General features: G+C 41.1%; 1 protein-coding gene across 2 annotated transcripts in view; it reads left to right on the top strand.

The window, feature by feature from the left end:
* The window catches only part of LOC109377781 (aspartyl/asparaginyl beta-hydroxylase-like), a 105,366-nt gene that overhangs the window by 82,008 nt on the left and 11,530 nt on the right, over positions 1-11,828 (top strand). The window contains exon 18 of one of the 2 annotated variants that reach the window (XM_019634223.1): positions 10,101-10,860. The exons of the other annotated variant lie outside the window; for it this stretch is intronic. Coding sequence (XP_019489768.1) covers positions 10,101-10,357 — 257 coding nt within the window. The 3' untranslated portion in view covers positions 10,358-10,860. Of the gene's footprint in view, positions 1-10,100; positions 10,861-11,828 lie in introns of those variants that run through there. 2 annotated transcript variants of the gene reach the window in all.

Below are 11,828 nucleotides of genomic sequence, written 5' to 3'. Positions count from 1 at the left end.
CACTGGCCCATGTTGGTATTATTATTGTGCTCTTCCTGGGTGAGGCAATCGGTCACCTGCCACTGGACGGCGGCTCACGGCAACTCATGCCAGCTGCCAGCCGCTCACGCTGGCTGCCAGCCACTCACGGTAGCTCACGGCAGCCCACCGCCACCCCGCTGCAGACTACTGTAGAGGGTGCAGAGTCACTGGCCCTCATGTGGGATCCAAACCGTGGCCCTGCTGCTCAGAGCTGGCACTCCCAAGCCAACTCTTAACCAATGTGCCACACGGCTGGCCCTGAATGAACTTTTAAGTGTCTTCAGCGTAATACATTTCAAGTTATTTTCACATAGGTTCTCATTTAATCCTTACCAAAAAACCTTGTGAATTAAGCATTTGTGAGCCATTATTTCTGCAAGTATTTTTTTCTTCTCTCTCCCTACTACTTCAGGTACTCTAATTACATGTCAGACTGCGTGATAATAACGTTCCACAGGTTTCTGAAACTGTTAATTTTTTTTCAGCTTTTTCCTTTGGATGGCATAATTTCTATTGCCCTATCTTCAAATTCAGTGATTGCTTCTTTTGCCATTTCATATCTGCCGTTGAGCTCATCTAGTCAAATTTTCATTCCCGCTATAGTTCTTTTAAGTTCTAGATTTCCAATTGCTTTTTTATAGTTTCTTCCTCACTTTTGAGATTCAGTATCTGTTCAGTATCTGTTCACTCCTTAATACCATGTTTTTCTCTAATTCTTTGTATTCATTTATAATCACTGATTTTTCTGATAAACCCAATATCTGGGCATACTTGGAAGCAATTGATATTAACTACTTTTTTTTATAACTGAGTGTAGGTCAGGAAACTGCTGTTATTTGCATGTGTAGTAATTTTGGGTCGAAATCTAGATTGTATATATAACTTGTTGTAGCAACTCTGGGATTTTTTTTTTCCCCCCTGAGGATTGCCAGTGTCTAGGAGACAGTTTACTTGCCTGTACTCAAACTGAAAAATTTGTTTCCCCTGCAGTATGAAGCAGTACCACCTCTGCTCAGGTTTTTTGGCTTCCAGATGCTGTTAAGTCTAGCCTTTTGGTGGGCAGGGGTGGAGGTGCCCTTTGCCTGCATCATTCAGTGGTCTGCTATGGATTGGGGTGGAATTCGTGTTCAGATTTTGGGGCTTGTTTCTGGGATTTCCCCTTGCACCTGGGGACTCACCATCTAAATTTTAAGTTGTTGTGCCAGCCCCAAGTTCCACTGTCTTATGCCTCAAGCCAGTAGAGCTTCAATTTTCTGCTACCCAAAATGTGTGTATTTAGAAATGTATTCAGGCAAAACACAACCAACCTGCAGATTTCACCAGAAGAAGTTCTATCTTTCAAAGGTAGATTTCTATAATATTAGCCTCCAGGAGGGCCCCAGTGAGTCTTGCCTCCTGCCTCTGTATAGCCCTCTCTCCATTGAATAGGGCTGACCTGTGTCCCCAATAGGACATCACAGAAATGACAGTGTGACTTCCAAGGTTAGGTCATAAAAGACGTTGCAGCTTCTCCTTTGCTTGTCTTTGGATCACGTTTTCCAGAGGAACAGGCTGCCATGTTATGAGTATACACAAACAGCCCATTGAACTGGTCTATGGAGCAAGGAACTTGTGTAAGATGACAAATGTTTATGGTAGTTGCAAGCTGCTAAGTTGGGGGTAGTGTGTTTTGCAGTCACATACAGTTGACTCTTCAACAACGCAGGGGTTAGGGTTGCCGACCCCCGCACAATCGAAAGTCTGCATATAACTTTTGACTCCCCAAACATTGGGGTCTGCAGGGGACTGGTTCCAGGACTCCCTGTGGAAACCAAAATCCGTGGATGCTCAAGTGCCCTATATAAAATGGCGTAGACCAGTTCACATGGTTGGTCCTCCACAGCTGCAGGCTCCCAGCTGTGGATCGAAAACAGTATAGGAATTTATTGAAAAAAATCCACATGTAAGTGTACTTGTGCAGTTCCAAACCTGTGTTGTTTAAGGGTCAGCTGCATAACCAGTCCACCCTCCTCCAGTTTCTGCCTGCTTTTTCACCAGGCCCCTTGGAGCTTCCCCCATAAGGAGGGAAAATGATCACTCAGCCAGGGACCTGGGCAGAGTTGACTCAAAGATTTTGGATCCCAGCCCTTCTGTGGCTCTCCTGCTTCCAAAATTTTCATTTGCTTTGTCGTACCAAGTGCTGTTATCTGCCCCCCTCGTTAGAGAAGGACACAGTTTTCCACTGCCTGCCTGGGGGTGGTTGGGGGCACCCGCATGCAAGAAAACTAGGAACTCACCATTCTTACCCAATGTAGAAAGAGTCTTTTGAGAATGAACTCTTCTACTTATGAGTTTCTGTCCGTCTTTGGTCATTTTCCAGTGCCTTCGAATAGTTGTTTTAATGTTGTCAGAGATATTTTGTTGATTTAATGAAATATAAATACTAACCCTCTGAGTAGTAGAGAAGCTGGCTAGCGCATATTTGTAAGCTGTTCTGGATCGCTTTAGTGTGAAGTGCCTCTTTAAATCTTTTTTTTTTCTTTGTATTGTTGATTTTCAGTGGTTTCATTTTACATTACTGATATTAATCCCTTGTTGGTTTTCATATTGCAAAAATATTTTTCCAGTTGGCTTTTTATCTATTGACTTCATGTGCAGTGCCCTCCGGATACATAATGATAAGTTGGAATAAGTGAGTGTGTGAATAAACACATGAGAGAATGGTATTCTCTGGTCTCTTATAACTTGGAAAGGTCAACACTTAACTCCTTGCTTTCACATCTTTTTCTATTATAAAATAAAAAATACAAAAACATTGGACAACTTTGATTCAGATGGGAGCTTCCCTTAAATACTTCATTCATCTTATTGAGAGAAACCTTAGTACCAGCTGTGAAGACACCTGTCATCAAGCTTCAGTTATTTGGTCTCTGAGGATCCTTTCCATTGATGTACATGGATACCACCAAGTCATCACTGCCTTGAACTTAATGACTTCATGGTCAATATTGGTAGGTCTTCTGTCTTCTAGCTGTTCACTGGAGGTGCTTTGGTTTTAGTCCCTAAAACGCTAAATATTCTTCATTATTAGCACCAGTAGCCCACTTAGCTGTATAATAGCACAGGCTGGCAATTCAGCTCAGGCCACACTGCTGTGCATTCATAATTTTCCCATACTGTAGAAGAGCAGTGTAGCAATAGCACACTTAAACCAACTCAGGAAAAAGCTGTGAAAAAAACAATCTCCCTCCCGCCCTTGCAGCTGTGAAAAGAGGTTAGGAGATAACTGCTGTTAAAGATTTATTATAGTCATTACATTCAACAGCTACAGTAGTTTTAGTGGTTCCTAAAATATACCAGCAGTTATTGTCTGATTACTTCTGCAGATAAGTTAATTATAGGAGATTTCTGACACTTCTACAAGTCTGATTTAGAGAGAAGCTTAATTACAGCAATTTTAGTGATTTAAATAAGCTCAGCATATATTACTAGTCTCAGCAAGTGTAGGAGAACGTCTAAGTTGTGTTGAAATACACATTTTCTTTATTTTTATTTTCCATGTCATGATTTTAGCCGTACTGTAGTGCAAGTAATAATTCAGGACACCTGTTTCTACCAGAGTGACTATTCAGTCAAACACACCACAGGACAATAATAGCGAATTCTTCACTCTCATTAAAATCCCATTCTATTGCTTCCCATTGAGCGCTCAACATTTTACAAAGCTAATTTCTGTAATGATGGTGACAACATGAGCAGAAAAGTAAAATAGGGTTCTTATGGGGAAAAAACTCAGATATATAAGTGTGTTTTAAAATTATTGTTCCGATCTAAATTGTTTTTATTGATGGGAAATGTGACCCGGTCTTCTAATCAGAATAATCCACTTTACTGTGCATTAATGCACTATTTATTTGTATACTGAAACAAAATAAAGATGAACATAGTAGCCATATATGCCCAAGCCAGCTTAAAATTAAGCTTTCAAAAAAAGTGCCGTAAAACGACAGTGCTATCTGTAGTTGTGTATATTCATTTCTTTAAACACGCCTTCAAATTGGAGAGTGCATTAGTTTGAAAAGTGCATTACTGAAAATTACCTCAGTCTGATTACAGAGCTCTTCCCCTCACCACGTTTCATTCTTCTGATATAATTGTAGATTGTAGTGGCATTTACAGCAGTAATTCTTGCCATGTGTTTATGTTTTTCACTTAAAAATTAAGTATGTGTTGACAATAGAAAATAAGTAAAAATAAATCAAACCCTCTCTGTCTCAGTTTGGGTGATTTTTCTTACATTCTGCCCAGGAAACCTGTCAGCTACTTTCCCCTGACACCGTGGAATATCAGCCGTGCTTTTCTCCTTTGCTTTTCTTCCTCTTCACCTCCTCTGATCCTGCTGTCCTTTGCCGGTTCTGAGCCTGGACAGCAGTGGCATAGAACAGGGTGGGCGTGCTGGAGCCTGAGGTGAGACAGACACTCAGGACGGGACAGAAAATTAGGCACAAGCAGCAGGTGAGGTCTGGGAGGCCAGCCAGTAGGCAACAGGCAAATACGTATATCTCAGAAACGGAGAGAAGCCACTAACATGGGGCTCGACAGCAGCCCCCCAGGGAAGCTGGGAGCAGGAGGACATGTGCTGACAGAAGTATCTCCCCGGAGTGGAGCAGCATTGGATTCCTCCAGAGGCGCTGGCAGACCCCAGAGCCCCATTGCCAGCTGCCAGGGCCACTTAGGAGCTCACCCAGGAGGACAGCATCCAGGCACCAGGTCGGTGCTGCAATGTCAGGAACACTCACGGTTTATCAGTGGCCTTAGTGCTCTTATTTCACTCTCCGCTTTCCACTGCCCTCCATTGAGAACACGGGAAGCTAATCTGTGGCTATTTAAGTGCTATTGAAACCCAAACACCACTAGATTCTAGTTAGCCACCGGTGTAGAATCGAGCATTTCTTAGAGTCACCTGTGGGTGTTTCAGACCATGCCCTGGGTCCCACCCCGAACATTCTGCTTTCATAGCTCAGGGGCCCCCTAACTCTAGTGTGCAGTCATGGTTGAGGAGTGCTGCCTACCTGCTCAGGTTGGTCTGTGCACCAGGCCCATCTTAACTAAGAATGTGTATTGGGTCCACTTGGTTCAGCTGTCATTCCTTGATAATACTTGAATCCCCTTGGAAGGGACTGTTTACCTTCAGAAACTATAAGGACAACATAGAGCATTGTTTGTTTGAGAAGAGCTGAAGCGAAACTATGGAAAGAAGCCCTGCAAGTGTATTAAATAGCTCTCTTAAAGATAAGGACGTGAGCCACAAATGGTAAACAAACTGAGCGGCACTGTGCATCTGAGGACCGCTGACCTCCTCCTCCTCCTGGTGGTGGTGGCCGCGTACTGAGCTGGGCTAGCGGGGTGTCCAGGTCTGAAGTGGGCCGCAGACGGTTTCTCTTTGTCACGGCCCATGTGTGTCTCATCTGCAGACTGGTCCATTCCTCTGTGAAGCCTCGCGATTTGAATCATGACCAAGAGGACCATGGTAACGAGTTCTCAGTTGCCATCTACACATACTCACACTTCAGGTATTAGAGAACATGGGTTTTATCAAGGATAGTTTCATGGGTCTGGCTTTTTCTGTTACCGTTGGGTGTGCTCGCATTCATGCCGGCAAAGGCTGGAAGCAGGGGGAGGCTTTTGCAGCCCTGCGCATATGCTGCCTGGAAGGACAGTGACTGCCTCCCCCCTTTGACTAAGAGAGATCCACTTTCCAGCTGACTGAAGCTCAGCCCGTCACCCCCCTACTGTCCAGAAACTGCCTTCTTTGGGAATCTCGCTGCTTAACTGCTAGAGAAAACTAATTTAACCCTCATCATATGTCCATTACAATATTATCTGGGGGACCTAGGACATATCATTTATTGAAGATATATTTCTATATGGGATGAAGCTGTTGGGGGAAATTACAAACCTACTAATCAAAAGCAAACATCTACCACTTCATTGAGTCACTTTTTACCTTTCCTGATGGGGCCCGGCTATGCCTTGTACACAAAAGATGCTCAGCATTTAACGGGTCATTACCGTAGACCCATTCTTGGGTGGTTGCCAGAAGAACTTTAAAAAAATTCTGACCATTGAAGCAATAAGAAAACATCACTGAGATGGTTAAGGGCATTTGTTTCATACATCCTCCAAATTATTCACTACTAAAAAATATTAATCACTTAAGACAAATGTGCAACCACCTATATTGCAAATTCTAAACTCATTTCCAATCATATGTACATTTGTCCACTTGGCTATGGTGGAATGAGAAAACACTGAATTTTGCCTTTGGGTTGATTTTTAAAAAGTGAGCACGTGTTGACAAGAGAGTAAGAGAAGGAATTATGATAGTCTAACACATTTTCTTATACAGGGATCCATTTATGTTGGGTGAAGGCATAGCCTCTCTCTCTAGGTCCTGGGGACTTCAGCCACCTCTTGTATATTGACCCTTCTTAGAGAATGGACTGAGGAAAGGGACAACAGCTTCTAGTTAAGTGGATGATTTACTAATTTAACCAATATTTCAGCTTCCTTTGTTCGCCACGCTCTGTGGAGTGCCCTGAAAACAAAGCAAGTATAAAACTACAGTATAAGGAGGTAGAGGCTATGAGCAAACCACTGTGGGCGCATGAAGGCGAGAAAGCTCACTGCCAGGGGACAGGAAAGCTGCTGAATTCTGGAGGGATGACATTTAAGCTGGTCCTCAAGGACCTAGCAAACAGTGCATCCATGGGCTCCTCTTTGCATCGACCCATGAATTCAGATACTTAATTATTTTTAATGACAGGGCTGATGAATTGATACAGAAAACAGCTCTTAGATGTTCCTGCACACAGCCAGCTCATCTTTACTCCAAGGTCAGTGCTGCTAGGGTGTCACAGGATGTTCTCTGGAAAACAGTTTAAATTCATTACAGCCCCGTCTTGAAACTCTTGACACTACCACTTTTGGGGAAAATTGTCATAATTCATTTTTTTCTAACATCCAGTGAATTTTACATTTTACTTTGGTTCTTCAGTACCGTTAATGGTATCTTCACTCATTTGTTCCTTTCCTGTTTCATGCAATAGATTTAATTAGAGCCTACTTCTGGGAATATATAGATATAAAATGTATCTGGAGCCTTCCGAGGTAGTTAGTTACCAACTCTGCTCTCCAGTTGTGCAAAACACACTTAAAACTAAACTTGAAGTAAGGGTGGATGAACGTTATTTATACAGCATGATGCCTTATTGATATCCTTTACGTAAAAGCCAAGGTTGGATAAAGGTATGTGTTATGTGATAACCATGATTTCTGTGCTTCACTGAAAGTTGCCTCCTCTCTCCCAAAGATCACTGACTTCCCTGTGCATTTATACCCCCATATGAGTGATGTTATTAGTAATGTCATTCAGTGAGTCATAGCAGCATTCATTGCAAATTATAGCTTCAACAGAAAACCAGTGAAGTTGGGTGAGCTTTTTATTTCTGCGCCTTGTCACTTTGATTCATACTGCATCTTCCTTTTTAACGGCTGCCATGAGCCCCATGTGCATTTCTCCGCAATGTATTTTTTCATGGTACTTGTAGACAGTCACGAGATTCCAGCCGTACAGGACCCAGCAGGGCTGGTGCTGGTGTGCCATTAATCGCCTACCTCTGTGCTCAGTGAGGGAGCAGGCCAGAGGCACACTGCCTTTTACCCCCCAAGAAGTTTCATAATAGCTCAACAGTGCACTTCCTGGAGTATTTCTTTGTGGTTCTAAAACGAGTGGAGACACTCGTTAGAAAGAATAAAAATGAGGACTATTTTTAAATCGCCTTCTAGATGAATAGCATCAAATACACTTAATGCCTTGACACTGGAATGGTGGAAGTACCCACACAGAGTTTTCACTCTTGGTCAGTCATCTTAGACCAAGTTTTTGGTTTGATCTGTTTTGTTTTTAGATGCAAGTATGTAGCTACATGCAGTGTTTGGAGGTTGAGGCCCATAATAGGTCGTTTGGTCTGCGTCTGCTTTTAAAGTACTTATAGCTGCCATCTTTTTATCTTTATCCACATACGTTTTCCTCGTCGGCTTTTAAATCCCTCTTACTGGTGGGAAGTCACTTGATCAACACTAGAAAATTGTACAGTGACAGGGATCCTTTACCAAGAGTTTTAGTGTCGGCTCTACCAGTTCTTATTTGGCATTTGATTTTGAGCTTCTCGTTTGCTAATTGACCCTGAGTAAGTCTCTTGGCCTCATAGAGCTTTTCCTTTTCCACGTGGAAAATTCAAGGATGATTCTGCCCGCCCTGCAGGTTTTGTGCAGGTCGAATGACCTCTTCACCTTGTCGCTGGTGTCATGCTATACAGACATGAATCATTACTTTCCCCCTGTTATTATTTTGTGAAAAACATATGTGAACCCCAAACCCAGACACTGTTTAATACTATTTATTTGTGTATGTTTCTTTCCTAAGAGGCTCTTGATGACTTGCATAAACTTAATCCTCACACCACCTCCCAATATATTCAGTGTCTTAAGTGTAAGAAGAGAATACTGATTCCTCAGGGATGTTCCCCTAGAAAATGTTTATATGTGGGAAACGAACACCTACACGCCGAATAAGGTGTGAGAGTATTGGAGAGCTATTTGAGGAATGCTTGTAGGAACCTCTCATTAAAGAGTAAGTTATGTTTTCCTTCTACCTGGGGTGTTAAAGCTTCCTTAATACTGGGGTTTGAAAACAGCTAACAACAACAACAAAAAGCTAAATGCTTAAGGGATTTATTATAAAATGCAATAGTGCCATTAATTTCCATACATGCTTTAAATTGCTGGAGTAAAATAATGTATTCAGCAAGGCGCAAGTTCCTGCGTCCTCCCATGAGTCTGCTTGATTGTGCGATTGGTATCTCATTCTTTAATTAAACTTGTCCAAAGATAGGATCAGCTAAAGTGTTTACTGTATAAATAGTTTTCATTCCCAGTGTGCAAGTTTAAAACCCTGGTAAAAAAGAGTTCGCCATCTGTTAAAAACCAAAACATGTGGTGTGCTGCTGCATAAAAATAAGCTGCACATTATTCAGAAAAAGAGCCACAACGTGTATCATATTTTGGGGCTGACAATAATCTGTGCTGTTTTAGAATGTCACCACCTTCCCTCTCAGTGACAGAACGATCGGTAATGCCTTATGTTAAAAAGTAGGCTAATCTATAAACATAATGAAATTAATACTATATGTATTTTTATTCAAGTGAAAATAGATTTGTCTGAATGTACGTTTTACTGATTAGAATTACAATTTACTTTTTTCTTTGATATTTTCAAATTTAATTATTTCTAGGCGTTTTATGTTCAAATAGTTTTCCCCCTAGGATTTCATCATTTAGCCTGGAATTTAACTCCCTCCCTGCCTTGCCATTCTCTCAGTCGCATGGGGACTTCTCCTCTGACTCCTGCAGTCACTTCCTACTTCCACCCTTTGCCTTTCCACTTACATGTGCTCACAACACGAGAAACTTCCTAAAACACAGGGTACTTACTTAGAGTCACTTATTAAAACCATCAGTTATACCACACTGCTTGTGGAACAGTCTAAATTCCTCAGAATATTGTTCAAGAAACTCTATAATCTGGCTCCACGCCACTGATGTAGCTTTAACCTTCACTATTCTGACCAAGAACCCAGTGAAATCCCACCTGACTTCTCACAGGTCCCTGGAGGTGCTCTTTCACGTTTCCACCTCGATATTTTCCTCTTTCTTTGGAAGGCTTTTTATGCCGCTGCCCCATCCCACCTTGGATCTCTGTTTCAAGACTCAGCTCAAACACCAGATTCTTCCTTAATTTTTACCTCATTGTTCCAATTAGAAGTACTTCTGTGTTTATTTGTGTTCCCAAACTATTTTATAATTCTTATTTTGCCTAGTAATTTTCAATCTTCTAGGCTGGTCATTAATTTACTTTTCCCCCCTCACTTTCTAATGTCTAACTTTTTTGAGGATAGAAATTTGTGTTAGTCCCTTTGAGCTGCTACAGCCCAAATACCACAAACTGGGTTTCTTTAACAAAAATGTATGTCTTGCAGGTCGGTGGGCTGGGGAGTCCAAGATCAAAGTCCGGCTGATTTGGTATCTGGTGTTGTATCTGGCTCATGGATGGTGCCTTCTCGCCCTGTCCTCACATGGTAGAAAGGAGAAGGAAACTCTGTGGAATCCATTTTATAAAGCAGTAATCCTATTCATGAGGACCCTGCCTTCTGAGCTAATCACCTCCCAAAGGTCCCTCCTAATACCATCACCCTGGGGGTTTGGATTTCAACATATGAATTTATTGGGGACGTGAACATTCAGTCTATTGCCGCATAATATTTTATTCATCGTTGTGTCCCCTACACTAAATAGCATAATATTATACCTTGCAAGGTGCTCCATAAATGTGTGTTAATGGCTTCAAAACGTATATACACATTCCTGTACAGAATCACTAATAACCAAATTAATGCAGTGGAGATGAACAGATCAGAGCAGGTTGTCAGATTCTAGGTTGGAATTTTGTTTTTTTCTATAAAACTATTTGGATAGTAGTTAATGGATGTCCTAGAATATCCTTGGCACTCTTCTATTCGGTATTTCCTGTTGGACAATTAATATCTCACAAGATTCTGTGGAAAGCTCTGTCTCATTTGCTTGAGACAAAACCAGTTGCAATCTTGGGACCTTATTTGAACCCCATTTCAGGATAGCAAACTGTAAAAATATAAATTCATAAGACAAAAAGATATAAACACTGACTATCCTGTGAAAGTTTCCAATCATGATATTCAGGAATGATTGTTAAATTCTTTTTAGATTTGAATGTATGGTATTATGGTTGTTTCTATTTTAACAGCTTTATTGAGATACAGTTAACATATGGTAAGCTTCACAGAAAGCCTACAATTCTGTAAGTTTTTACATATATACAAGCATGAAACCCACACTACAATCAAGATTATGCAGTGACACCCAAAGTTTCCTTGTGCTCCATGGTAATCTCTCCTGTATGCCCCTCCCACCCCCATCCACTGAGGTCTCTCCTCATCCATTAGTTTGCATTTCCTAGGAGTTTGGGTAGGTGAATCATATAGTATGTACCCCTTTTTTGTCTGGCTTCCTTCACTCAACAATTACTTTGACATTCATCCATGTTGTAGTATGTTGTAATAGTTCATTGCTTTTTATTGATGTACAGCATCCATTTTTATTATATAATAGTTTAATTTATCCATTTACCTGATGATGGACATTCAGGTCGTTTTCAGTTATTGGTTATCACAAATAAACCCACTGTAAACGTTCATGTACAAGTCGTTGTGTGGATACATGCTTCATTTTCCTTGGGTAAGTATGTAGGAGTGGAATGGCTGGATCAAACGCTAGTTGTGTGTTTAACTTTTTTAGGAATTCTTGAGCTATTTTCCAAAGTAGCTTTACAATTTAATTTTACATTCTTACCAGCAGCATATAAGATTCCAGTTCTTCCACACGTTTACCAACACTTGGTATGGTCAGTCTTTTTAATGTTAACCATTCTAATAGGTGTATAGTGGTCTTATTTCGGTCTTTCATTTCCCTAGTGACAAATGATTTAGAGCGTATTTTTATGAGCTTAGTTCTCATTCTAATTTCTTCTTCAGTGAAGTGTCGGTTCAAATCTCTTGCCCCTTTTTAAAAAATTGGGTTGTTTTTTATTCTTTTGAGCTTTGAGAGTTCTGTATATATTTTTATAACACTTTTATCACACATATTGTAAATACTTTCTTCCAGCCTCTGGT

The sequence above is a fragment of the Hipposideros armiger genome, unplaced genomic scaffold (genome assembly GCF_001890085.2).
Source record: "Hipposideros armiger isolate ML-2016 unplaced genomic scaffold, ASM189008v1 scaffold_1552, whole genome shotgun sequence".
Classification (NCBI taxonomy): Eukaryota; Metazoa; Chordata; class Mammalia; order Chiroptera; family Hipposideridae; genus Hipposideros; species Hipposideros armiger.
Note: the sequence above shows the minus strand (reverse complement) of the source record. Positions and strands in the feature narration are given on the sequence as shown.